At 37.6% G+C, this 27,950-nt stretch overlaps 1 protein-coding gene across 3 annotated transcripts in view; it reads left to right on the forward strand.

Annotated features, from left to right (window-relative positions):
* MAGI2 (membrane associated guanylate kinase, WW and PDZ domain containing 2) overlaps positions 1-27,950 on the forward strand; it is a 708,774-nt gene that overhangs the window by 408,792 nt on the left and 272,032 nt on the right. For all 3 annotated transcript variants that reach the window (XM_042872317.1, XM_042872319.1, XM_042872318.1), the window contains exon 3: positions 6,832-6,951. In XM_042872317.1, coding sequence (XP_042728251.1) covers positions 6,832-6,951 — 120 coding nt within the window. The remainder of the gene's footprint in view (positions 1-6,831; positions 6,952-27,950) is intronic.

The raw sequence follows: 27,950 nt of genomic DNA on the forward strand, positions 1-27,950 counted from the left end.
GCTGTCGTACAACAGAATTACAGGACAACTTATCAGTAGAATGACTTAGAAGGGCTTAATATATTGAGGATATTATTATATTTTGTTGTGTTTGTAGCAAATAAGAACAATAAGGTCCTATTTTCCTCCATAAGTTTGGAAAATGAATCTAGAAGACGTGCACTGAGCAGGAAGCTAGATTGTTACTTCTCATTCACGCTGTAAATGCTTGTGGCAAAGACACTCCTCCTTCTATACTTATCTCCTGCAGTAGGAAATGTACAGCTCAGTAACAGTGAAGGTGTCTGGATAGGAAAAAGGTGTGCCATGTTTGCCTTTAACTTGCAATAGAAATGTGTATTAATATATTAATACATCTAGGAGCCCACTGAAAATTATGCATAACATTTGTGAGTAGATATTGGACCCTTCAGAGACCAAGACCTTTATTTCTGCTCTCATGACCATGACAGAGACTGTAAGGGAGTACAAGTGTATCACTGTAATGTTGTCGATGACCATAAGATATAGATTCATTACTGTGCAGTGATGAATTCTTCTTGAAGATATGCCTTCTGTATTGAGCAAAGGATGCCTCTTGTTTACTGTCATAATTCTGGGGCTTTAACTAATAGTCATATTCCTCTGTTGGCATGCAAGTTTTCTCTATACGTTAAGTACATGGAGTTAGCAATAAAAGGAATACTGAGAGTACCTTTCCCACTTCTGAAAGCAGCAGTTGGAAAGAGGCTGTGAAGACTCCGTGATGCTAAGGAGCAGAAGTATTTGCAGAAATCAATCTGAGCATCTTGTTCTGACATAAACATTAAGAAGTGGTGTGGAAACTGGTGTGAAGATTACCAACACTGGGTTCTTCCAGAGCTAATAATCCTATAATTTTTTTTTTAACTAACAAGGGAAATTTGGATTAAGTACCATATGAATTCACCATATTTTTTCCAATCTGCATTTGTAGGCAACATTAAAAATCCACATTAAAATGTTATTTATTATTCCCAAAGCTTGTATTTAAGTATTTCAGTTGCTACTGAACTAACATACTCCCTTTTTTTATTCATCGTAAAGATTTCTTAACTATCTAAATTTATATCCTTGGATGCCTAACATTTTGTTAAAAGAAAAATACACTTCCAGAGGGTATTCATGTAAATGGCACCTTTTTCCTCTCCAGAAGCACAGCACCATCATAGAGCATAACAATTAGCATGGAAATCCTTCACTGAAATACAATAAAGTACAATTTTTCTTGTGGAGCACAGAAGGAATAGGCAGCAAAGGAGGTTTGGTTCATTTTGTTTTTTTTTTGTTTGTTTGTTTGTTTTTTTAATATCAGCCACGTAGGTTAAATACCTACAAAGTACAAAGTATCCATCTTGAAGTTATAATAAATCCAGACAAAGTAGTGACTCGATGAATGACCTTAATACTGTTTTGGAGAGCAAATCAATGAGCTATGCAAGCGATGCTGATACAACCTGACTGCAGTCAAGAATAGCCTCTGGTTAAAAGTAATGAAATACCTTAACATAGTCCAGTACATTTTCATTAGGAGAAATAGAATTTGAGGGTGAGATTATGAGAATATTAATAATTGTTCACCCTTTCTGTTTTTGCTTGTAGGTTTCCTCACATTTTATGCTTGTTCATATACATAATTCTAAATGTACCACTTGTATAACCAAGATGTTATAATCACAATATAATTGTGTATAATCAATAGATATCAAGATTTTATAATTGCAATATAATCAAGAGAGTAAGGCAAAGCAGACAACGATCACAAAAAGAGAATAAGTGGAAGAGCTTACCCTTGGGTTGAGCTCACCAGAAGACACCAAAAGAGGGGATCTCCAGAAGAGATCCTTCCCCTCTGGTAGTCAGCTCTTAAATAGGTCCAGGAGGGGGGGAGCCTGGCTCCACCCCTTCCGGTAGCACAGGTGAATTGCCTTCACCTGTGCTCCTCTGGCTGACTCAAGGCTCACCTCAGGTGATCAATCAGAGGTTCAGGCCGTGACTCAGCAGTTCCCATACAACCACTACTTGGAAAACTTCAGGCTTTTTGCCTTTCTGCCTTCATAATTCCAGTTGCTGTGGTTCGCTTTAGATCCTGGTTAATAATTCAGAGTAATTTTTCTGAGTGAGAGCAGATGCCTTTGTCATTGCATAAACTATTGCCTACCATAAAATGTTTTAAGAATTAGAAGACGAACTTTAATTGTGACTGAATAAATGATATCCAGTCGTGGCTACTGGTAAAATAGTTTAAAGAATAAAATAAGCTTAAAGCTGCTCTTAATTGATTATTTCATCACTATGGTCTATCCTAGACTGTTCAGGCTGACCTTACTCAGGCTTCTCTCACAACCAGGTATAAGCAGGATACCAGTTACTGAAATTACTAGTTGTGAGAAGTCAGTATTAATGAGCCTTTTCAGGTTTGCAGATAAACAAGAGGCTTGTTAAAGCTTCTGCTCTGAGATGCTATGAGTACTCATCCTCGTGAAGTCGGCCAGTCAGTATCATTTCAGATTGTGTAGACCAGAGCTCCTGTAGCTCCTAAGGGAGCTCCACACTGTCTGACATCATGTTTGTTTGGGCCAGTCAGGGTCACTTGCAAGTTACTCCTTGTGTGTCTTCTGTTCAACAGCAACAACAGACTGCATTTGTCATAAATATAAATAGTGCAAATGTGCCATACGGCTTTTGATCCTACAAGATCTGAAAGTATCGTGTTCTTTTGCAACAGAATTCAAAGATTATTTTTTCATACATTACCATGGTAACAAAGTGGTAACTAGGTCCCTATGTTCATTTTACATTAATAAAAGGCTAAACATAAGCAGTAGGAACTATGTCCTGTTGAGCCTTGATTATGTACAATGAAAGATGTTGTGTTTCTGCTTAAAAAAAAGGCTTGAAATTAATCTTTTGTTTTAATTCTTGGATCACTGTAGCTTTTATGCCTGCCTGTCTGTCTATGAGTATAGCTAAAGGCAAAATCTATTAAGAACATCAGTTTAAAAGCAAGGAAAAGTAAAGATTCCCTGTGATCTACAAGGTTCCTATATATAGACCTCAGTGTTCAGATTTTGATGGGTATTTAGGATTCTCCAGTACCTGCCTCTAAATCTGTTAAGCTGCACATTGCATAACTTATGGTGCTTACAGAAAGGTGTAAAGAAGGCAGAAGTATTAATAGCAGCAACTCTGTTCCTCCAGGGTAAAGGAGTAAAAGAGGTGATAACTATTGATTACTCCATTAGCCAGGGAATTGCTTTAACCATTTGAAAGATCTCAGGTCCTCCAGGCTGAGGGAATGAGAACAGATGCAGGAGGAAAATGGGACTCAGTAAGATTTAATCAAGGGCAATAAAGTTCTGGCTGGGATGAAAATGCTACACCTGAGGTAAGAGTCACCCTGAATATGTGCAGGGTGTTTTCAGTAGATCATGGTTTGCTCTGATTGCCATTTTCTGGAGGAGGGGAGCAGTTCCTATCACAAAGGAGTAGCATACCATAAAATACAGAGCTCCTGGATCAGGGTGCCTAAGGATTCTTAAAGAGTGGAACATTTCATGTTACTGAGTGTCAGTATTATCTCTTGACATCGTAGGAGAGAATATAAATAAAAGGCAAATAAAGGTAACTGGCAAATTTTCTAGAAAACTTGTTTTTCCTTGAAAATATTAATTTGTGTAATTTACCTATTTCAATTCAGTCTTCATGAGAAATGATTCTTCATGCTGGGGTTTCTAGTGCAACCATGAGGGACAGGGAAAGCATCAGCTTTCATTAGCTCTTTAGTCACTTAGAGAATTTAGTGGGAAAACTTAGGAAGACTAAATTAAGAAACTGCTGTGTACAGTGACACCAGTGACAGTAAAGTGCAGTTCTGGTTCTTTCTGTTCTGCAACAGAAATCTTAATTTGATCTTGAAGTAGAATGGGAGCTGTTTGAAATTTCACAGTGTTACAGAGCAAGATAATGTTTGCATCAGCTGCTCTAAATACAAGGCATCTCCTGGCTATTTTACATGTGGGAATCAGTGTGTAAATTAAAATGGAGAAGTGTTAAGCAGTGTGTTAACGATACAGAGTCTGTATATAGTTTTTAACTGGAACATGAATTTCATTTGAAAGTCAGGCAGCAGCTTAGACAGAATACTCAATTCAGAATGCAGGGAACATGCAAACATTTTTAATGTATTTCTCATATACATGCCATATATGAAAGAATGCAATTTGGTCACAGGAGGACAGAAGATTCTAAATGAAGACAGATTCAGAATCTAAAACTAGTCCATTACACTTCTCTGGAATAACAGACATGTTGACAGCAATATGAAAGTTAATTCTAGGCAAATTGTCCAAAAGTAGATTACCAAAGCAGAAAAATAAAAAGCAGATAACCGCATCTGTTTTTGGACCTGCTATGAGACTTCATAGTCATCCTTGCTGGATAAGACCGTAGAATATCCATGTATTTAAAATAAACCGCAGTGTATTAATAATACCGAGAATCACTGACAAGGAGCTCAGTAGGTAATCTGGTTAACTTTCCACTCAAAACAGGGATTACTACCATATTTTTTGTAACTTGTATTTTTTTCTGATTCATCAGTGATTGTTAAACTCCCAGTAATCTTAGTTTGACCACCAAAAAACACTGAAGAAATGGTAAATTAGTCGTATTCATCTAATATGCAAGCTTCTTCCCAGCTCCTAAGAATATAATAGCTGTTATTTGCTGGTTTTCTTTCCCCTGGTGTTGTGTGAGAAAGATACTGCTCCTGTCAATAGACAGTGGGAGTGAACCATTCCTCAGGAGAGAGCATGCAGATCAAACATCTGATGCCTGAGCTGTTAGTAATGCTCCCAGGAGCTCATGGGCATGCTGGGATCCCTGTGCTTCTGCAGAGTTATCAGAAGGGACTGAAGATCATTGAGGATGCTGCTGCATCTCCAGGGGTCAGATATTCCATATGGAGTCCATTTGGCATATATAAGTATGCAGCACTTTCAGTGCTTCAGTTGTGCCCTCCCTGAAATGCAATAGTAATTATTCTAGTGAACCCACTTCTGCAAATACGAATGTCTCAGAAATGAAGTGCCAAGTAAGAAGGATTTTACTTTTAAATTTTGAGATGAAAAGAGAATTGAAAATAGACAAATGAAAGAATGAGTGTCTTATCTATCAAAACATATTCTTGATGTAGACTTCTGATTGTAGTTTCTCAGGTCTTTGCCATAGACCCTCAGGGTGCTTATGAAGAGAGAGAGGTGCTTGTGATGAACACATAGAACTACTGAAGAGTGGAATTTGGTTTGAGATTGACAGCTACATTTTAGGACTTAATTCCATTGCTTAAGCACAGGAAACTAGCAGTAACTGAAGTACCCAAGGCTACTGTCCTTTTCTCTTTGCTGCAGTTCCAAAAGGATGTGGGTTTCCATATGTCCTTCATTTTTTTGCTACTTTCCTTTTGATGTGAGATAACCCAGGCACCTGCCACAAAAAGTCCTGCATATAGCTCAATGCTATCAACTGCTAGTGTGTAGGCAGCTGAATAGTTCTCTTGCTTCTATCACTGATAAGATCTCTGACTTTAATAGCTTATGCATGTGGAACAACTTGGAGACAATTATATTAATCTCACAAAGGATCTCACACAAAATGATTCATCAGGTTGAAATCCAATGTTTGGATAATGGGCATCAAAAAATGGATGAAATAGACTGATCTGAATGGATTCCTGAGTCACTGCTGCATAACACGAGAGTCAGAATATAGTGCTTAAGGTTAAGTGGATTAATAACTAAGGAAGAAGCAGTGTCTTTTGCACAATATTGTAATGCGAAACTTAGTGGACAGAAGAGGAAGACTTGGTTTCTATCAGCTTCCTTGTGCCGACAATATTGAAACCAAACCTGTCAACAGTGTTGAAAGGTTACAGCGTAAATACAACAGCATAAATAAAAGTTGAGTGATTAACATACTTAAAACACTGAGTCTGAGTAGGACCTATAAATCTCCCACCTTCAAATGGAATTTTGAGCGTTTCAGTCAAAATGGGAATAGTCTGACCATTTAAAAAAAAAAAAAGTGGTGGTAGGGTGCTATTAGGAAATCAGGTCAAATTCAGAGTGTTCTCTGCAAACATCTCACCTTCTCCTACCTAAATCGGAGTCTTTTCTCAGCATGTATGAAATACTGTCTTTCAGCATTCATGGGATTCTGTCATCTAGAGATGGCAATAAGAAGCAATAACTAAATTTAAGCATCTTTGCAGTTTGACAGCATAGTTGGCAGGTGATCTAGGCCACTCAATCTGTCAAGCCTATCCATTTATCAAGTCCACATAAGGCATGAAAAAAAGCGATATGAACATAACCCTTGTAAATTTTCTTACAGATTTATTGTTTTGAGTACTAAATAAATGTTTAAAAGGTCATTAAATTGATTATTTGCAGACAAGACTTTTTCTGAAGCTATGAAAATGCATAAAAAATTCTTAGTAACTTTGCCTGGTCTCACTGTGACAGTCTTTCTATAGTAAAGTAAAAGGTATAACAGTATCATGCTTTTTCATCAGCAAAAATAAATAACCTGAGTCCAAAGTGCATCTGGCCCAGCCATACACAGGCATCTCATATCCTGTGTCAGCTTCAACAAGTGTAACTATATGGTTTTGAAAAACATCTTCAAGAGGGTGATGTGCTATATAATGTGTTGTATATACAGTTTACTTTGTAAATTTTACAAAACTTTCAAGCAGATCATTCTAAATTTAGGTCATGTATTTGACAGCATGTCTTTCATTTTGATTAATAGGCACCACAAGGCCACATAAGGAGGGGGAGGTCCCTGGTGTGGACTATATTTTCATCACTGTTGAAGATTTTATGGAATTGGAGAAGAGTGGTGCTCTCTTAGAAAGTGGAACATATGAAGGTAAGTATACTTCTACAGCTAAATCTGTCACTTCTTTCTATTATGCTTCCTTTCTAATATGAAGGTATTACGTTGGGACATATTGTCATATTGTTTCATTGCTTCTGATACTGCAAATTTGTGAAGAATCCTATGGTAACAATGAAAATATTTATGTATGTGAAATCTAAATGCAGGTGAGTGCATTATAATTTTAGAATATGATACCACTTAAGAGAAACAGTATAATACATTGCAATTACAGGAAAGAAACAGTAGTTCTTCATGTCAAAGACTTGAAGATATTTCCACAAAATTTAAGCTATCGACTGCATTTTTAACATAGGATAAATAAATTCTGGAACAGAAATCAATTGTAAGTATGACACTTATTTGCATATGAGATCCTGCAAACATAAGTGCATGTCAGAGGTTGAAACAAGAAGGGTTTGCAATGACATATCTAATGAGCTTTATAAAGTTATTGGAAGTAATTGATTAGTTTCATTAATATTACAGAAGGGTAGGAGCTGTCCTAATGGCTGTGCTAGAAAATATTTCTACATGGGGCAAAGATCCAGCAGTTTCGTACAGATCAGGGCTTCTTAGATGTGATGATTTATCTGAATCACACAGAATCACAGCATGGCCCAGGTTGAAAGGGACCTCAAGGATCAAGAATCTCCAACTCCCTGCCACAAGCAGGGCCACCAACCTCCACATTCAGTAGACCAGGCTGCCTAGGGCCCCATTCAATCTGGCCTTGAACACCTCCAGGGACAGGGCATCCACAATCTCTCTGGACAGCCTGTTCCAGCACCTTACCACTCCCTCTGTAAAGAACTTCCCCCTGACATCCAACCTAAATCTTTTCTCCTCCTTCTAAAACCATTTCCCCTTGTCCTGCAGTTATTTACCCTTTCAAAGAGTTGTCTCCCCTCCTGTTCGTAGGCTCCCTTTACGCATTGAAAGGCTGCAACAAAGTCACCGTGCAGCCTTCTTTTCTCTAGGCTGAACAAGCCCAGCTCCTTCAGCTTGTCTTCGTAGGGAAGGTGCTCCAGCTGCCTGATCATCTTTGTGGCTCTCCTCTGGACCCTCTCCAACAGCTCCCTGTCTTTCTTGTACTGAGGGCTCCAGACCTGGACACAGTACTCCAGATGCCTCAAAAGGGCAGAGTAGAGAGGGCCAATCACCTTCCTGCCCCTGCTGGCCACCCCATCTGATTTCAAATTTTTCCCAAAACAATTATCCTGACAGTGAAACTGCCACAGACAGCACAGCAGTTACGTAGCAGAGCACTTAAATAAATCCAGGATTATACTACACTATTTTAAATGTTGTGTTTCTTATGATTGATTACTCTAGTATTTAAAGTAGCTTAATAATGGACAGATCATTTAATCTTCAATTTTGAAAGCAAAATATCCAGAAACACTTTTCTTGTGAAAAATGACCTGTACATATAAGAATACATGTGCGAGTAGAACCACTTTCAGGAAGCAGGCCTGTATTTTTACCTTGTAGGAGATAAAGCAATGAAGACTTTTTTGTCCTGACTTTGTACCTGTCAATGAAAGCATCTGGAGATAAATAAGGAGCCATTCACCCCAAAGAAAATCATTATCTATGTTATAAATAGCAGAAAGTGCAATCCTTTCCCACCTAATCAGCACAAAGTACCCACTGGAAAGTAAATAAATTTTCATAAAGAGTTATATCAATACAGAAATTGTAGCATAGATTTCCATTAAAGAAGGTTGAATAAAGGAAAATACATCTTCTTTTCCTCTCCTATTTTTCCTCACTGTCTGACATCTAATGGTAGAAGTTACATAAATATTAATAGATATATAACACCACAATTTTATGTTCGTCTTACATTCATTAAGTAACAAGCCTTTCTTGAAGTATTTTTTGTTACCTGAAGTGTTTGAAGCTAACATAAAAGAAGCTTAAGTGCAGTCTGTCTTTGCTTGACCATGTAATTTCATTAGTTTGTAGCAAGTTTGTGGAGATTGAACTGCTAGGTTAGATTAATTTACAATGGTGTTCTGTCCCTCAAGGATACTGAGAGGTGTCTTAATACCAGTTATCAGAGCTGAGTGGACAGCAAGGTGAAATACTGGTTGTGGAAGTCAGTATAAGTCCTTAAGCCAAATGAGGACCTAGCCAAAGTCATGACTACACCGTGTCTATCAGAGATGACAAGTGCACTGAACTTAACAATTCAGAAACTAAATGAAGACCAAAATAAGCTCAGCTGATCAATTTCTGCAAAAATTATTTCTTTGACCAATTTCCAGGTTTCCCAGTGAGTAAACACATTCTGACAAATAATAGATAATATAATACCTTTCCATCTATTACAATAAATAATTGATACCATATTCTAAAACATATCTGGTTTGCAGATGCTGCTTTTCTTGCTCTCATACAGAAACTTCCATCCAGGGCCTTAAGTTATAACTGTAGTACCTTCTTCACAAAGGAATTTTGCTATTTATTCAGTCGCAAGTTTCCTGAGCACATTAAGCCTTCAGCGATTAATTTTACTGCTGACAATCACACCAACCAGAGCAAAGAAATTTTCCATTCCCCCTACCAAATCATGATGAATTTTCTTCCTTTCAACTTACATATGTGTGTTCTGGGAGCTGGATTTTCTTTCCTTATCAACACTTACTATCAGACCTTTGAAATCAGTCTCAAAAAATCTTTTAAATGATTATCTATTAATAAGATATTTTTTAGATTTTTTATCTTGATGAGATTGTTCCGTATTTAGCGAAGTTTCTAGAGTGCAGCTGATCCACCACCTGGTGCTGATATTTTTTTTCCAACGTGACTGCAGTCATAGAATCACAGAATTGTTGGAGTTGGGAAGGACCTTTTCCCTGGGAAGGACCAACTCCCCTGCAATGAACAGTGATATCTACAATTAGATCAGGCTGATCAGAGCCCCAGCCTGACCTTGGATGTCTCCAGTGATGGGAAATACTTCTTTGGCAACCTGTTCCAGTGCCTCACCACCATTATTGTGTAAAATAAAATCCAAATCCTAAAGATTTCACTATGCTTCTATTTAGTAGAACTCCAATTTCCTGTATTGATTAAAAAGGAATTCTGATCTGGCATAGAATGGTAAGCTCAATGGGAATATAACTTAGTTTTTGACACAGATATTGATATAAGGTAAAATACCTGTATTTTTGTACCAGAGGAGGAATTATTCCTCTGTAGAGAAAAAGCCACCTGCTTATATTATGAATATTATGAATGGTGTTGCACAGGAGGACAACACCCAGCAAAATAATCCACACTCATTTTTCCTAACCCTGAGATGAATGTCCTGTATGAACATAGTCATAGATGATCTTTGAATTGGCACAGTATGTACAAATCAATAAAATATATAATAGCAAAGCTGTAAGAAAAAAGACAAACTGTGTGCATCTTTTAGCATTGTCTTTTACCATTCCTACAGTAGAAGGGTTTGCTTGTTATACTGTCACTGCTCTGATGTGTCACATCTTGTGTAGAGACTTACTTCATGGATCACTGACTTCATAGGTGCTTCCTACTTCCTTACTGTATCAGAAGAATTTCTCAGTCAGAGCAGCATATCAGTAAACTGAAAATGTGCTTGAAATGTATGTAGGTTGCTCTAAAAGTAATGCCTCCTAATTACTTCTATGGAATCTATGAATTCTATGGAATACAATACCACTATTTGATGGTGTTTTGCAGCTGAAAATTTGCTTTATTTTTCAGCATAGTCACTACCATCAGCTATGCATTTTTGCCAGCGGTGAACAAAAGCCTACCTGCTGTGTTCATAAATATCTGCACCAAGGGAGGTGACCTGTGGCATGGCATCATTGACAGAAAAATGTTGCCAATGCTGTCCATCTTTCAACAGTTGGAATAGATGGAATTCACAAGGCACTAAATCTAGACTATACAGTAGGTGTATAGTCTAGTATATAGTATAGTAGGTGTATAGGACAGTCCAGACAAGACTGACCACATGCTTCACGGTCTTCAAACTGGTATGGTGTCCAGTGTTGTTATGCTGCAAGAAATATGTTATCTTTTTCACTGGCCTGACTCTGGAAGTTTGAGCCTTCAGCTTAGTCAGCAACGCTATGTAGTGGTCGGAGTTGATGGTTTGTCTTAATCCTAGGAGATCCAGAGGATCACCTCTTTCTTATCCCAAAAGACATTATACATCACCTATACTCACTGAGGACTGTGTCATAAACTTTGATGGAGAATTCACATGTTGCAATTCCGTGGACTGTTGTTTTGACTCCCACTTGTAGTGGTGACACCGTGTCTTCTCACCAGTAATCATGTGATCCAGGAAACTCACCTTCAGCCTTATACTGGTTCAGTAGGTCCCAACGTACTTGCATATAGTGTTCTTTCTGTTCCAGTGTGAGCATTCACGAGACCCACATGGTGCAAACTTTGCAACATTCTGACATTGCCACCATTGTTTTCAGTGTACTGAAGCTGATATTAGGTCTATATGCAGTTCCCTAGTTATAATCTGCCAATTTGTGGGAATAAGCTGATTGAGACACTTCATTTTGTGGCATGACAGCTGTGCACAGCTGTTTGGAACATGGCTTTTCTTCACATCACTGTTGACACTGCTGAAATGCACTACCCACTGCCTCATTTTTAATACCTGGAGAGTGTTTGATCTCCTTAAGTATTCAGAAACCATCCCTGAATGTCAGTGGGTGCCTATTTTTCTGCATGGAGGAATTCAGTGACACACCTTTGCTTCATCTGCATTTCCATGTCAGACATCATTTTATCAGACTGCCCCTCTGATGCCATCTTATGCACAGTAACAAAATGTAATGAAATACTGATGGAAAGGGTCAACTTCTACTGCTGTACCATCAACATCTGCCTCTGATGTAGTGGGCCAACGTAGTAGGAGGCACTGCTTTCAGAGCAACCCTTGTATATTGGGTAAGAATGCCAGTGCTCATAAACATAAATATAACAGTTTCAGTACTACTCTAAAACTGATATGCTAAGGTACATGACTGAAGGTTACTGTAAGATGACAAAACAAAGTATTGATAATGTAAGAATTGAAGAGCAATGCAGTCTGCAGGTAGAACTGCTTTTTAAAAGAAGCATAAGTAGTAGCAGTACCAGAAACAGTAAATCTTCCATGTATGCACACTCTAGGGAAAAAGAAATGTGTTTGATCTATAAGGATATATCTGCATTTCAAAAATATACATTTTAGCCGTATGGAATTTTGTAAGAAATAAAGACATGGAAAACTTTTTCATATCTGCTAAAGATGTGACAGTTATGAAAAGAACTGAATTTAACCAGTATCCCACTGGATAACATACCAACTAGTCTTTTCTTCTGAATTTTGTTTACTTCAGCAGGCCTTCATAACATTTACTTTAGCAAAGACATTGTATTTACTCAGTAGAAGAACGGCCCTTAATTTTATCGTATGAAAAACAAGTATTTCAGTTATTGTGCCACTAATTTCATCCGAAGTTGAGTTGTTGTTTTTCTTTGATTGTTTGGAATTATCTCAAATTCATTCACTGGTTAATTCAAATCTTGCTGAAGCTATTTTAACTACTAAACAGGCACCTGGTATAGGGGTATGTTCTGATTCCATTCACCTGGGATGTGCAGAGTCTTCATGCCCAAGAGAGACTAAGTTTTGCATAGGCAGTCGTTCGTTGCCAAGACAAATTCGCTTCCAAGACAAATTTAGACCGTGCAGAGACAAAAGTCAGGCAAATACTTCTTAGTAACTTAATTTAATTTAATTTTGTGATCTGCAAATGTGAAGTGTGACTGAAATACTGTTCCAGGTTGTCATGGAGTTGTTAATTACACCACTGTGGTGACAATAGCTTTACCACTGGTGTTTGATTCCAGTGGTTTTGATTCTGTTCTTCCATGTAAAAAAATTGTAGGGAATCCAAACATCCTCTTACTTACTGTATGCAATGCTCCCTTATGAGCAGGGCATCCAGAGCACTCCACAGCAAAAGGATACAAAGGAAATTAATCAAAAATAATAAAATGCTGCCTTACTAAGGCTTGAATATAGTAGTTAAAGAAATATTCTGATTTGAAATGATAAGCAGAGGAACTGTCAGGGTAGATGTGCATAGACAAAGATAAAAATAGTCGTTAAGAGGTCATATCTTTTAACAGCAGAAACTGTTTTCAAGGGCGCAGAGAAATATGAGATACTTTAAAGATTGCATTCCCGTTGCAAGTACAGAGGGGGGAACTGAATCTCATTCTCATCATTAAATAGGAAAATCAAAGTATTATTGGCATATTAAAAAGAAGAAGAAGAAGAAGAAGGAGAGTGGAAGCAGAGCAGAAGCCCAAAAGTCTAACGCTAGTTGCATTTATAATGAATAATTTCTAATTTTGTTAATGCATTTTAAGACATTGAAAATCATATTTCCTTCATTGATTGGGGAGGGGGGGGGGGGGGGAGGAAGGGGTGAAGGAGAAGGCAGTTAGAAAGCTTTATTTAAGTATTTTGTCATTTTTCCCTGATGGTGACCAGAGAAGTGTTTCTGAGCATCCCAGTGTACAGGCCAGTGCTCTACTTCATAGAATGACAGAATATCTTCAGTTGGAAAGGACACACGAGGATCTTTGAGTCCAACCCCTGGACCCTAATGGACTCTACACAGGAACACTCAAAAATCAAAGCACTCAAAAACCCTACATCTATCTGACAGCATTGTCCAAACTCTTCTTGAACTCTGGCAACTCGGCGCCGTGCCCACCGCCCCCTGGTGCAGAGCCTTTCCCGAGCCCCTTTTCCCGCCCCTCCCCTGACGCAGCTCCATGCCGTTCCCTCGGGCCCTGTCGCTGTCACACAGAGCAGAGCTCAGCGCTGCCCCTCCGCTTCCTGTGAGGAGCTGCAGCCGCCATCACGCCTCCCCTCGGCTCCTCTGCTCTGGGCTGAGCACACCTACACTTTTTTTAACCAGTTGTGTCAGGCACAAGGTCAGTATTGTCACGCTTGGCGTGGTAGACCCCATATTTCTGCTGGTTAATTCTGCATTGTTCAGCAGAAGAGCATGTAGACATTCAATTTACCTGTTTTCTGTTGAGATTCTACGCCTATCACAAGCAGCAACTTACTCCCAGCTCAGGATTGCTTTAAATCATATCAGCTGGTAATTTCCTAAGGAAATCATTTGGATGTAATTTACTCAGGCAGTAAACATTTTCCTTGCTTGTGTATGTTTCCAGGATATTGGGCAGGACCAGGTGCCACAGAACGCCTTTTCTTTGGATCAGTGTGCTCCAGAAAACTCTTTTACTCAAACAGGCCCACTTGAAGCACCTGTCAATGCACTTCATTTTACAACAAAACTTGAACAGCACCAAGGGGGTCTCTGCATCAGAGAAATCAGGAAATTACCTTAACCTTCATCTTCTTACCTCAGCCAAGTTGACCATAGCTCAGCTCATTCCACGACATGCTTATTTTTCAAAATCCTGTGCAGTCACTGCCAGAAATGTATTACCAAATGGAAGTGTCCAGGCAAAAGTAATGCAAATTATCCGGAAGGCTGTAGGGAATACATTTAGAGAACTCATCAGATAGAGCTTTGTTGAGTAATGATTGAGAAGCTCAGAGAATTTAAAATGTGTGAACCCCATGGACGAATAAAGATAATTTGAAGTTAAAATAAGTAACCAGAGCTAATGTGATGTAACTGGAAGAAATGAACATTTGGATTTAACGCTGGGAAGAAATTTTCTCATAATTATGTGATTAAAATGTTAGAATAATATTCAGAGGTGGCGATCCAAGTTTCATCTCTTAGGAAGTTTGAAAGTAGTTAGTAGAAACAGTCACGCACTAGTTAGAGGGATTAATTACAGTCTGTACTGTAATATCGTCTACCTCTATACACTATGTATTAATGCTACCTATGTGATATATTAGGTTTTGACTTCTTATGAGAAGAGCACAGCCAGTTAGTGTGTACATTTCAGATACATTTCTAACTGAGCTTTGACAACACTAGCATGTGTTGTGCTGCTTTAGTTTAAATGCAAACTGCATTCAAAGAACTCTGACAAAACCTGTACGGGCTGTGCTACCAGGCTATTGCACTGATAAGATGCATTTGTCTGTAGGTATTACAAAAGATGTTAAAGAATTTAACAACTCAAATTACAAATTATGACATATGTCATTGTTCTGGAGAAATGTTTATCTTCGTTGCTCAGTTACAGAGTTCTACATTGTTTAACACATTACTGAGAACGCACAGTGTTTGAATATCTTACCCAGTTTACATGCTATTAATCATGTAATTGTATTCCTGTGAAGCTGATCTGAGTTTCATATCATTTTCGATATACACAGCAGTATTTGCAATATTCCTAATTATTCCGTTTCAGAAGAAAAAAAAAAATACAAACAGTTGTGTTGCTGTAGGAAACAGTAGTCTGCTATTTTCTACAACCTGCAGTCCAGTAACAGGAGATTCCTCCTAAACCACATGTAGAAACTCCTTATTGCTACAGCGGTTTTCTATGGTTTCCTATTAACAAATTCCTGTGAATCAAAGGCTGCCTTTTTCTGAAAAAAAAAAAAAAAAAAAAACTTCTTCTGAATCCTTCTTGCCTTTCTGAAAATAGTTTTAACAATTACCCTTCATAACAGTTCCTCCTTTAATTACCACAGCTTTTCAAACATGATAGAGAATGACCCTAAAGTAATATCAAGCCAACTTCCTTAGCAGCTTCAGATGCATTTTATCTGTTCCTAAAGGCTTGTGTATGTCCAGAAGACCAAAGCAGTACCTGAATTAATCTTGCTGTACCATGGAAGCACCTCTGCCAGTGTTTGCCTTTAAGTAAAGAACTCAAAGACCTGTAAGCAGCAGCCCTTACCAGTGAAGGCTGAGGGAGCGAAGGCACTGGGTACTTTTTACAGGCTCCCCATCACTTACTTGATCATCTATCACACTTGGCAACACACTCTCCCTGGTCTTTTTAGTTCTATAGTTGTAGAAACTTTTCTGTTCTCTTTCATGTCCTTCACCAGTTCTAGCTCTCCCTCTTTATTGGCCTTCCTTCTGTGCTGTGTATTCAGGACATGTTTCTGTTTTTCTTCTTGGAGAGCAGTGCGAGAAGGATGCTTCTCACATACTTGGAGTGAGGAGTTACCTGGGAGCAAAGGTGAGCATTAGTCTCCTACCTGGTTTGCAAAATGATCTATAAAACCAATCTAAGACTTCTGTATGCTAACAAAGATTGGACTGTAATTTCTGTATTCCTTTGCTTTCAGCAGAAAGCATTTTGCAGTAAGGCATAAGCATTCATTTTTGTGACATTGTGAGGAGTTGTTTGGTTTTTATGGTTGGGGTTTTTTTTTTTTTTTGTTTTTCTGAAACCTAGCTTTCATTACTTGCTTCAATAGCAAGGTATTCTAAGGCTTTGCAGTACTGCATACAACCCTGTTTGTGGCTGCTATGGTAGATTCCTGATAGGTAAACAAACAAATAAACAAACAAAAAAGAATGGGCTGCTTCTTATCAATATGATCTTAAGGAAAATGAAGGGTATTGAGGGAAGCAGGCTGTGCCAAATGTGGAATAATTCAATATAAACGTTTGAGAAGTGCCAGGATTTGTATGGTTAATTGAAAAGAAGGATTCAGCTACACAGGGTATACAGTGATACAACTTTTTCAGCAAAAAAGTTACATTACTTCCCAAGTGAGCTAATTAAAAAAAAGATAAAAGGCCAACAAAAAGCAAGGGCTAAAAGCAGTGTTTGTTTCAAAGTGCAGCAGTTTCTGAAGAAAGAAACAAAGAAAAAAAAAATAAAATAAACTACACTGGGCTTAATCTGGATTCAGCTATAGTTATTCTATTTTACATTGTGTGTAAGTAAAAGAATACCGTTTTTTTTTTTTTGTTTGTTTGTTTTGTTTGTTTGTTTGTTTGCATGTGGAAGGCTTCAGTTGTATTTCCAGTAAAAATAGTGGGGACAGGGACAAAAATCAATTCTGGATATTCTGATATAGATTAAAATATAGTAAACCAGTTGATGATTTGTATGCCCAGTTATTTTACATCATGTAGACAGAAATTAGTCCAAAATATAGAATAAATATTAAAAGATTCCAAGGATACAGTAAAGTCTTACACAAGAAAAATGCACCAGTACTGAGAATGGTGCAGTAGAGAAGGTGCCACAGTGTCTGGAAACTGAGTGGATTTTCAGAATTTAGTTTTATCTAAAAACTGAAGTCTGAACTCCTGCAGTCATCAATAGGAGGAGACAGGATGTGAGTTAGTCATGATCACAACATGCTGGTATTTATCCATTCTTGGGGACTGCTTGAGATTAGAGGAATGCAAAGAAAAATGTTGCTGTGATCTTAGATCACCCCTGAATTAGATTACATTCTCAATCACTCAATCAATTTGGAGCTCCAGAAGAAAATCTACAATAAGAAAACTATCTTAGTCTGCCTGAGGAGAATAACAAACTTTTAAAATGATGAAAAGAAATCAAATTCACCTTTATGTCCAGGGATAGATATCTATGTAAGATCTCTCACAGATATTGAGGGTGATTGTAGGCTAATGACACAGTTTTTCCTCTGTGTTCTGTGCACATGAATGCTCACCCCTAATAAGCATAGAGGTTACAGGAGCTTTAAATGAAAGAACCAGTCTGACCTTATTTCTTGTTGCTATGGTGTCATTGAGCCCCAGGCAAAGACCAGGAGCCACTGACTAGGTGCGGTAAAAGCAGAGAGAAAAGGACAGCCTTTCCCTTAGGAATTTAGTTGCAGCATGAGATGAAGGACAATAGATGAAAGCAGTCAGTAGGGGAAACACAAGAAGGTAAAAAAAAAAAGCAACAGCAGTGAGTCTCAGTGGAGTGGAATTTGATTGTTGTCATGATCATGCATAGAAACACTTCAAAGGAGGTATGAAATCATAAGATTAGTGATGTCATAGTGTGGATATAATTAGTTCTTCCTGAGGGGATGTCAGGAGTAGTGGGGAAATGCGAAAGGATTTTATTTTGTAACAGCTGGTGCTAGCATGAACTAGAAAGGCAAAAGGAAATGCAGAGTTGAATGGAATCATGCAGGTGGAGTGGTGGGCCCTGTGTAGAAAATCAGCAAGGGAAGGTGGAAGGGGTGAATGTTGTGTTGAGTAAAAGGAGGTGGTAACCTAACGAAGGGTGGACAGTGGAGAAGGATAGAAAGTACAGTGACTGAATGGCTCTTAGAAGTGTGAGTAGCATTCCTTCATTGTAAGAAATGGAAGGCTGCATCACTGGGAAGATTTGGGAATAGTGCAGCTCACAGTTACCTTCTTGCAGCTTAACAATAAATGCTTTAGATTAACCATTTACAAATGGAAAAATGCAATGATGTTGCAACATAGAGTTTTACTAGGACTGTTGGTTTCTGGTATGGGAAAATTTCATTCTAAGCATTTTTAACTCAGTCTGTTAAAGAGAATTACATTCAGCCTGGCTTATAACAACTCCAGAAGGGCTATTCCAAAACAAGCTATTTTGCCATTTTATATTATAGTAGCCTAAGTAAACAGCTTAGTATCACAAAACATCCCATTACTGGTTTTCTATGATAATGTTTTGAAAAACTTTTGTGTAGAGAAAAGCGAGAAGGTGCAAGCATTTCCTCCTCCTCTGCTAAATATGTGCAAGACCTGTCAGAACTTCAGTAGCAGAGGACACAGGCTGTGGAGCAGATCCTGTACCACCACTGTCGTGAGGAGCTCTTCTCATTCCAGATGAACAAGGAGAATGCTAAGAAGCTGGAATCTCCTCACAATACTCGCACTTGGGATATGTCAGACAGTAATTTGCTTTATGAGTTAAACCTAATTAAAAGCCATTGACCGTTCATAGCTTTGTATGCAAGTCCTTTGAGAAAAAAAACATCTAACCGGTCTGCAGATGTTGACTGCAGGTAGTTTTCTCAGTAACCTCCAGCACACGTTTAATTGTCATATTTTTGCAGCCATGTTGGTACCCCGTTTAGCATAGAAACCCCACAGCTAAAACAAATAGCAATAAAATCTCTTGTAGGATGCTGAAATTGTTATTGTCTTTGGAAAACCTCTATTCTGCCTGAGACAGGATAAAAAATCTCTTAATCAATGAAAATTTAAATTAAAACTCTGATTCTGATTGAAAAAATATGAAAGGAGACAGATGGTATGAAGACATCTGCCTTTATATATTCAGTGGTGAAATTCAGCGGGGAAGGGAAAAGATGCAAATAAAAATGACGGAAATAAAGGAATTCCCCTTACAGCACTACTTACCAAACACCCTCCATGACCTCACCTGGCAATATCCTTACAGTATTAGTTCTTTTGTTACTTCATTAGTAGCCTTTGCTACTTCATGAGCCCTCATACTGAGGGGCTACCAGCAATGTTAGGGAGGGGCTTTCTAGATAACGCAAGGCTCTACCAGTAAACAGTGTATATACTTCCTTGAATGGAATAAAGCAAGTTGTTTGGTTTTTTTTGTTTTGTTTTGTTGTTGTTGTTGTTGTTTGCAATTAAAAATTAACAAATTAACAGGAGGTGCTTTGTGTTATGAGGATGCAAAACTGACTGTGGCTCAGTAAACCTCTTCTCTTGCTCTTCTGTAAAAGCTCATAGAAGAAAGGAGGAAGTATTTTGGGGAGGTTATGAAGTGAAAAGATGATACTATCTTCTAAACTGATGTTTAAAGTGACACAAGATGGGGTAGAACCTGTACCTGCAGCCTTCCAGACTAGGCAGTCTTTGCTCATACAATTCTGTATGCTTTTTCATTTGATTTATTATGAGCATTATGAGTAATTTACTGCATTCTAAGCTGATTTTTGACTCATGGTACTAGTGATTTTATCAGCAAAAGCCACATGGGAAAAAAGGGCAATCACTCCAGGCATAATAAGATTAAAGGACAAAGTCTGAGGAGAATCATACAGGTTTTTGAACGTGTCGTCTGCTTCTCAAGTTTCTAGAGTGAATGTTAATCTGAATGCCGTAGGGCTTGTACAAAGCCTGGTTTTTTTAATATAGTGTTTTCCAACAGTGAAGGCTAATATGAGCTCAAGAAACTTTTATTAAAGTGCAGCACTCTGATTAGGTATACAAGGTTCTAGAAGAAGCTTGCATTGCATACACAGTGACACTTTTCAAGAAATACATTTCTGCTCTCATAAATGCATTGTTCATACAATGTGCAGTTAGTATATCTATAAAACTGTATTTTGTTGTTGTTCTTACTTTAATTACAGGTTGTAGATTCTACTGCTTTTAGCACGGCCACAACCTGTCAGATTGTCAGTATGCCTTTATTTGCTTTAGTTGTAAAAAGGGTTTGGACAAACGTAGTGATATAGTTATATAGCAATCTTCATGAAACTGAACTGCAATTTACAGAATAATTGATTTCCTTTGCTTCTTTATCTCATTCTTTCCATCTCTCATTCTGAGGATGCTCTATACTGCATTGGTTTTTGAGATGGAGTTTTCCAGAAGGGTTTAGTAAGCCCCTTTCCACATAACTTTTCAAGGAAAAAGAAGGTAAAACAAGCCAGCTATCTTTAATGTTTTATTTCTGTTCATTGATTAAGGGATAAAAAGCCTCTTCACAGCATGCCTACTTTATCAACTGCAAAAGTTTGCGTGATATGTGGCATGAAGGCACACAGCATTCAGATAAAAATAAGCATTGAAAGCTTTGAATAGCTATTTCTCCTGAATGTTTGCATACTGTGCATTTTCATTGTGTGAACAAGTCAAGAATTCACCAGGAAAAACAGCATGTGACTGGGAGGTTATTCATATTGTTACATTAAGCGTATAGCTTCTTTCTCTTAAGCAACCCCTAGAGGCATTTTGTTCTCTATATTGAGGACTTCAATTCTTACTTCAGGCATGGTAAGTTAAATGGCTGGTGCTGAAGGAGTTAAGTAGATGCAATTTATATATCACTTTAGCTACTAAAGATCTGTTTAGTATCCCAGAAGATGTCTTTAGCAGACATCAATTCAAGGGCTGAATTCTCTTCAAACAGAGAGTAGTGAAATGCATCAACATTTTACCCTATTGGGTAGAGATATGGAGAAAAGCTACCATTTTCATCAGCAGCACTGATGAGCATACATTTAGAGGAAGTCCGCTGTAAAACTCCCTAGGACTGCAAAAGAAATCTGACAGGTGGAGGTCAAGTTCTAGGTCTAGTTATATAAGTAAACCTGATATTATTAAGTTTCATACGTTTTGACATTTCAGCGACTGTTATCTGACTGACAGATTGTCAGTCTGTCTACTCTTGTTCTATCTGGCATGGACTATAGAATGATCATCCTCAGGTTACAGGCTCACAGAATCCCAGAATCCTTTAGATTGGAAGGAGCCCCTTCAGATCAACTAGTCCTGCTCAAGTAGGGTCAGCTAACTCAGGTTACTCAAGGCCATGACCAGTTGGGTTGAATATCTTAGCAGCTGAAGACTCCACAGCTTCTCTGAGCAATCTATTCCGATGTTTGACCACCCTCACTAAGAAATTTTTGTTGTGTTCAGATGAAGTTTACCCATTTTTAATTCTTTTCCATTACTTCTTGTCCTGCCACTGGGCAACACCGATAAGAGTCTGTTTCTGTTCCATCAAGTATTTATTCATATATGTATTATACAGATTGATTCCCCTTGAAACTTCTTTCTGCAATCCAAACTTTTCCAACTCTCTCATTCTCACCTCATAGGCCACTATGTGCTAGGGCTGACTGGATGGAAAGCAGCTCTGCAGAGAAAGACTTTGGGTTTCTGCTGTATGACAAGCTGACTGTGAACAAGTTATGTACCCTTGTGGCAAAATTACCAACAGTATCCTGGTCTGCATAATAAAAGGCCATTGTCATCAGGTCAAGGAAGGTGATCCTTTCTCTCGGTTTGGCACCAATGTGGCTACATCTGAGTACTGTGTCCACTTCAGAGCTGCCTAGTACAAAAGAGCTGTGCTCATACTGGAACAATAACAGCAAAGGGCCATGAAGATGATGAAGAGATAGGAACATCTTTCTGATGAAGAGAGGATGAGTCAGTTGGGACAGTTTAGCCTGCAGAAGAGAAATCTCAGGTACAAAATGGATTTGGAAGCTACCAGTTGTGTACTTCTGGATTTGTTACTTGGGTCAATACTGTTCATCAAACATGCAATATAAGAGTGATAGGATGCATTGTGTAGAAAGGGTCAAGGTACTTCAGAGAAACCAGGTGTGCTCACCAGAAAAGTCTCAAGAGCTTTCCCTGTATGATTGTACCACATACTTCCTTTCTTGTATGCATTGCCTTATTAAATGGAGTGTCCTTTAAGTTGTAATTTCTCCTGACCATTGACTTGCCTACCACATCTACAACTTCCTCATTTGTTTGAGGAATCTCTGCCTTCCCCACAATTCTTAGTTTAAAGCTTTCTCTACCATGCTATCCAGCCTCACGTGCTTCTGGTTGTGTGCTTTGATCACAAAAGCCTTCCTCATTTTGCATCACTAGCATCTTACTAAGAAATAGATGTCTATCTGGAATCCTTCTGCTGTTTTAAACTTATCAAGATCAACCTCAGAGTAATAAATTTTGCCCTTATGTCCTATGGAAATACTGTTCTGATTGTTGCTCTTGTTCTACTTAGAAAACAGTCTGTAGCTTCTGGCCTTCATTCTTACAATGAAGATGTTATTCACTTTTATGTCATTACTGTGTTTCCTTTACATGACTTTGTGATGAAATCAAGATCCTAAACCTTACCATTCTCTATATTTTAAGGTACCATTGTATGTAGGATATCCAGCATAGTTTCCATGTGAGAGTGGAGGATTGGGCACATATCTGGAACAGGTACTGGTGTGCTACAGAGGGCAAACAACCATGTCTGAAATTACATTAAGTACAATATTTAGATATCAATTCATATTTAATTTCATGCTTATGATTGCCCCTAACCAGCAGAGATAGTATCTTTGTCTTCTATCCTTGTTATGCTAGGCTAAAGAAATCCTGTTATTTTAGTCCCTTCCTAAACAAAACTCCAGTTAAAACTTCCAAATTAAACAGAGATCGGGTAACTGTATTTCTTCTTCAAAGAGTTTTTAAAGCCTTGCACACTTTTGAGGTCAGAATAATGAGTCAGTATGTTTTTGGTTATTCAGATATTCTTCCTCCAAGCCCCTTACCTAAATATTGGTATTCTATTAGCTATTCTTCAGGCATATAATTTGTTAAATATATTAAAAATCCTCATTTCTAATCAAGGAAGTCATGTGCTCATTTTCTGCAGTGGATGTTATCTGTTATCCTGGTTTAGACAACACTGAACTTTTATTTGCCATTTTACTTTTTTTGCTCCTACATTCTGTAACAAAAAATGACAGATATATTAACTCCTTGCTGTTAACACGTGAATGGTTTCTAGAAGCATCTTCATATCTGTTGCTACCATTTTGCTTTGGTATTGTTCGGTGACTGCAAAGTTAGATGTTTCAAGCAGTAGGAGATCCAAAAATAAGATCTAACCATAATAATTCCAGGTATAACTAAATCTCATTTATGTACTTGATTACTGCTGACTGTCTCACCTTCTGGCAAACAAAATTAATCACTGTAGTTGGAAAGGAAGGGGGATGCTTTGAAACAACTTCCTAAATAACATAGACCAGAGAATAGTTTAGTAGATCATCAGTTTTATCTGTCAGATATCTGAATATTTATGATAGTATTTATGATAGTTTATGTATTTTTCATTTGCAATCAGGCACTTGAGGAAATGAATAAAAGCGCTTCACAGAATGCTATTTTTCTCATTTTCCTGAATATGAACGGAAGAAAATTAAATGAAATGACAGAGGGGAGGGCTGGTTAAGACTTGTCAGGTCACTGAGATTGTCTGCTTGCCAACAAAGCTATGTTGCCTGCGGTATCTGCAGGTGCTTTGTTTCAGTCTAATTTTAAATGACTCATACACTGAAGCACTACCTCCCTTGGGAGACAGCTCTGTAATCTAACATCCTACCACTGAAAAAATGCTTCCTGATACTTGGCTGAAGATTTCCTTTTGCACAGCATCAATGCACTGTTCTTATTTATATCCAATACAGCCATCCTAAATAATTTCTCTTCTTAATCTGGCTTTGACCATCCTAAGAGATGTAATAATTGTATTCCTCCCTGACTTCTCTCACCCAGCATTCTCACTTGTAATTTATTCAGTCTAAGTATTTCTAATGTATCCATAAATACTTTCAAAATATTCTTAGAATCAGTGAATGGATTCTTTCCTGACTTCCCATCCTTTTTTTTTTTAATTGGTTATTGGCACTCAGATGCTCAGAATTCTGGACTTGAGATGTAAATTATCAATGTGTCAATTTACTGTGCTTGTTCCAGTCAGTGCACACTGTCTTTTCTGCATCAGATTCACTGCTTCAACACTGTTGTCTGAGTGTTTGAATGAGTTTATCATAAGTAACCTGGGACCTAATCATAAAGCACCACAAGAAGGAAGAAGTGGAATCAAGGTGAAAAAATGACTGGGGAAAAAAAAAAAAAAAGAATTAGCAGGTGAAATTAGAGGGAATATTGAGGTTTTCAAATGAAATGTCTTTTGCAAGTGATGCAGTATTGTAGGATGTGTAGTAAACAAAACACTGAGATTATGCTTCTTCAGAAAACAAACACACCAAAAGCGATTCCATCCATGGTTTAGTTCACACTGGAACTGATTTCGATAAGTTCAGTAGTCTGTGGAACTTAGGGAAGATCACGTTGATGATGCAAATTGCCTTTCCCTCTTAAAAGTCCAGGGAAAGGACTCACTGCCCATAGAGTCACACTATGAATTTCATGTTCCATGCTAGGCCATCCTTGTACCTCCTTTGGGGCCTGAATGCCAGCTATCATTGTTTATTGATGACTTTATGCCAGCATTTTTTTTCCTGATATAACGTATTTGCAAGTCAAATCAAGTAAAGAGTACATCCTTTCTCTCTGCACTAGAATTACTTCATTTTGCCCTCTGCAGACACTGTCTCTTTCCTGCACACCTTCACTGACTTATGGCTCTTCTTTTGATACATTCTCATTCTTGTTTTCATTACAGCAAATGTAAGAGAGGAACTCTCTTACCTGCTTCTTTTATTATTTCCTCAGGGGTGATGCTTGTTAGTACAAAGTGCTCCTTTGCAACTTTCAAGCTTCCCCAGCCTTTTCCAAATTAATGGGTTTCAATGGTAGCTTATGAAGGACGAGGTATCTGAAATCCCCACAGAACTTCTTTCTCAAAATTTAATGTTTTTCTTCCATGAAAAACATGCCTTAATAAACACAATCAATAGCTTGTTATAGTTTTCACTAGATCTTCCAACTTTCATTAGCTCCTTGATTATTTCATACTCTAATAATATATATCTTTTTCTTTTTTGTTGTTAATGTTTGTACTTTCTAGGTTCAGCAGTTTTCTCTTTGCTGGTACTTGTGAGATGTATTTTGCTATAAAATCTTTTCCTCTAGGTAACTTATACACTTTTTTGAAGAGCTGTGTTTAAGATATATTTTCACATAACAGATATATTTCTGAATGGCCCCACATGAACCATCAGTAACTAACTGAAAATGAGTATCTTTCACTTAGAATTGGAAAGCAAGGATTGCAACTGCAATGACCTGAGATAGCAGTAAGTTTAGTGAAACAGATATCAATGAGTCTGAGATAGTATTGCTTCTGAAGTGCAGCAGTAAAGAAAGATCTGAAACAATTGTGTGAAAGGGGAACTATATTTGAGCCTGTCTCCCACAGTTCAGAGCACTTCATTTAGGTTCCAGGCAAATCAAACTCACTCCACAAGTAAAGCATTTTGTTCTTTTCAACCAAAAAAACAAGGAACAAGTAAAACATTGTAATTTTTAAATAACCAGAATGACAACGGCAGACAAACAAGGCAGTAAAGAAGGGAGGATGTATTAGCATAATGTGGAAAGTTCCAAAAATATCTAGAAAGGACTGGCCTTCTAATATTAGAAAAATATTCTGAGAAAAGTGACAAGATCAGGAAAGTATATATGAAGAATAAGAAATGCTTGATTCCAAAATGCACTAAATAGTTTTGAAAATGGCAGGAGTTGGATTAAAGCTTTGGTTGAATAAGAGCAAATGTTTCAGTACCATAAATGATGTATATTTTTAATTAATTTATACAGTAAAAGCATTAAGTCTTGGATTGTCTTAAATGTTTTTTGGTTAAAAGTTTCCTTACACTAACACATATTTTCTTACCTATTCAAATAGCCAAAACCTTATTGAGGAAATGTAGCTTATGTTACCCAAATAGTTGTATGTTTTTTTAAGAACAGAATTCCCGTGGTTTTCTTGAATATGACAAACTGTTCCAACAAGAGGCCACCTTTTCTGGCAAAAATATGTCCAGTCTGTGGCTTTTCCCATTCTGGCAGTATCAATTCCATCACATTTCGTTGCCATTTGACGATGGCAGCAGAGGGGCAGTCTGACATGAAAGTGCATATGAAGCAAAGGTGCAGTCCCTGAATCCATGCAGAAAAAATGGCACCCATTGACATGCACTGACACTTGCTGAACGTTTGTGGAGACCAACCAGTGGATGTGAGCACAGTTAGACAGTGGTGTGATTCAGCAGTGGCACCAGTGGCAGTGGGTCATCTCTGCTTGTGCAGACTTTCACGACTGCAGCATGCAGGTTCGAGTACATTGCTGGCAAAAAATGAATAGCTAATGATTGTGAGTATGCTGAAAAATAGCGCTCTGTAGCTGATAATTTTCTGTCAAGTAGTGATATTGTGTTCTTTGTATCTGTTGTAGTTTCCATGGAAATAAATAGGAGGCATTTATTTTAGAGGAACCTACTATATATTTGCTAAACACTCAGTGACATAATAAATACACGATTTTCATCATACAAGATAAATTAGAATTTATAGAAATACAGTTGAATGCAACCTGCATTAAATAAATTGAAATATATATGAACTAGAAGCAATTTATTGCCACCACAAAATGGCTATCATATGACTAAGAAGGCATTTTAACCTGAAAATTATGAGACAAATTTTACGGGTTAGGTTTGGGATATTAAAGCTTTTATTTTTCTATCTTATAGCCTCTAACAAAAGTAAAGTTATGATGTACTCATCTAGGTCAGCTGATGAACCTGGAAGAGCCTAAGCTGGAAAATGTTAATCTCAGTTTTGTTACCACTTAGAATTATATTTTCATTGACAGCTACCAAAAAATATCTTAATGCATACTGGTTAGCAAATGAGTTAGAAATAAATGCTGTTAAGAAATGAAAATACACTAAGTGATGTATCCATTTCAGTGGCTATTACTTTGGGAATTGAAATATCCCTTTGCCCTGTGTCATACACAACACGTTTGCATTCTCCGGTTATTCTGTATTCTATGTATCCAGATCTCTGCAGATACACCAGCAGCCATTGTGGTTGTTCCTTACAGCAATTCCATAAACACACTGCTTTGTGATTGTCCTCGCTTTAAGATTTAAGTGAAAGTCTTCACCGTGCATAGATTTTCATATTCTCAGTGTTCCTTGTTATTAGAGAACACTGACAAACTGAGTGTCCTGTACTGACAGTCATGTCTTTGTTGATTTTTTCATCAGTAAACAAAGAAATTATATAATTTATGATAATGTATCCCAGCTTTTGCCCAGATACTTTGGGTTAAAATTGATCAGTAGTCGTAATAATTGAAAACTCTTGTGACAAAAACCTTATTGGTGACCAGAGTGAGTTGGAAGTTTTCTATTGATTGCTACATAAAGTTTGCATTCAAGTTCAGTTTGAATTACTTTTTAGAAGAAAAAAAAAAATCCCAAAGAACAGATACAAACAGCACAATAAAACTGTTCGATAGGACAAATTCTC

Source organism: Lagopus leucura, unplaced genomic scaffold (assembly GCF_019238085.1).
Source record: "Lagopus leucura isolate 7727_CA_CO unplaced genomic scaffold, USGS_WTPT01 Super-Scaffold_100008, whole genome shotgun sequence".
Classification (NCBI taxonomy): domain Eukaryota; kingdom Metazoa; phylum Chordata; class Aves; order Galliformes; family Phasianidae; genus Lagopus; species Lagopus leucura.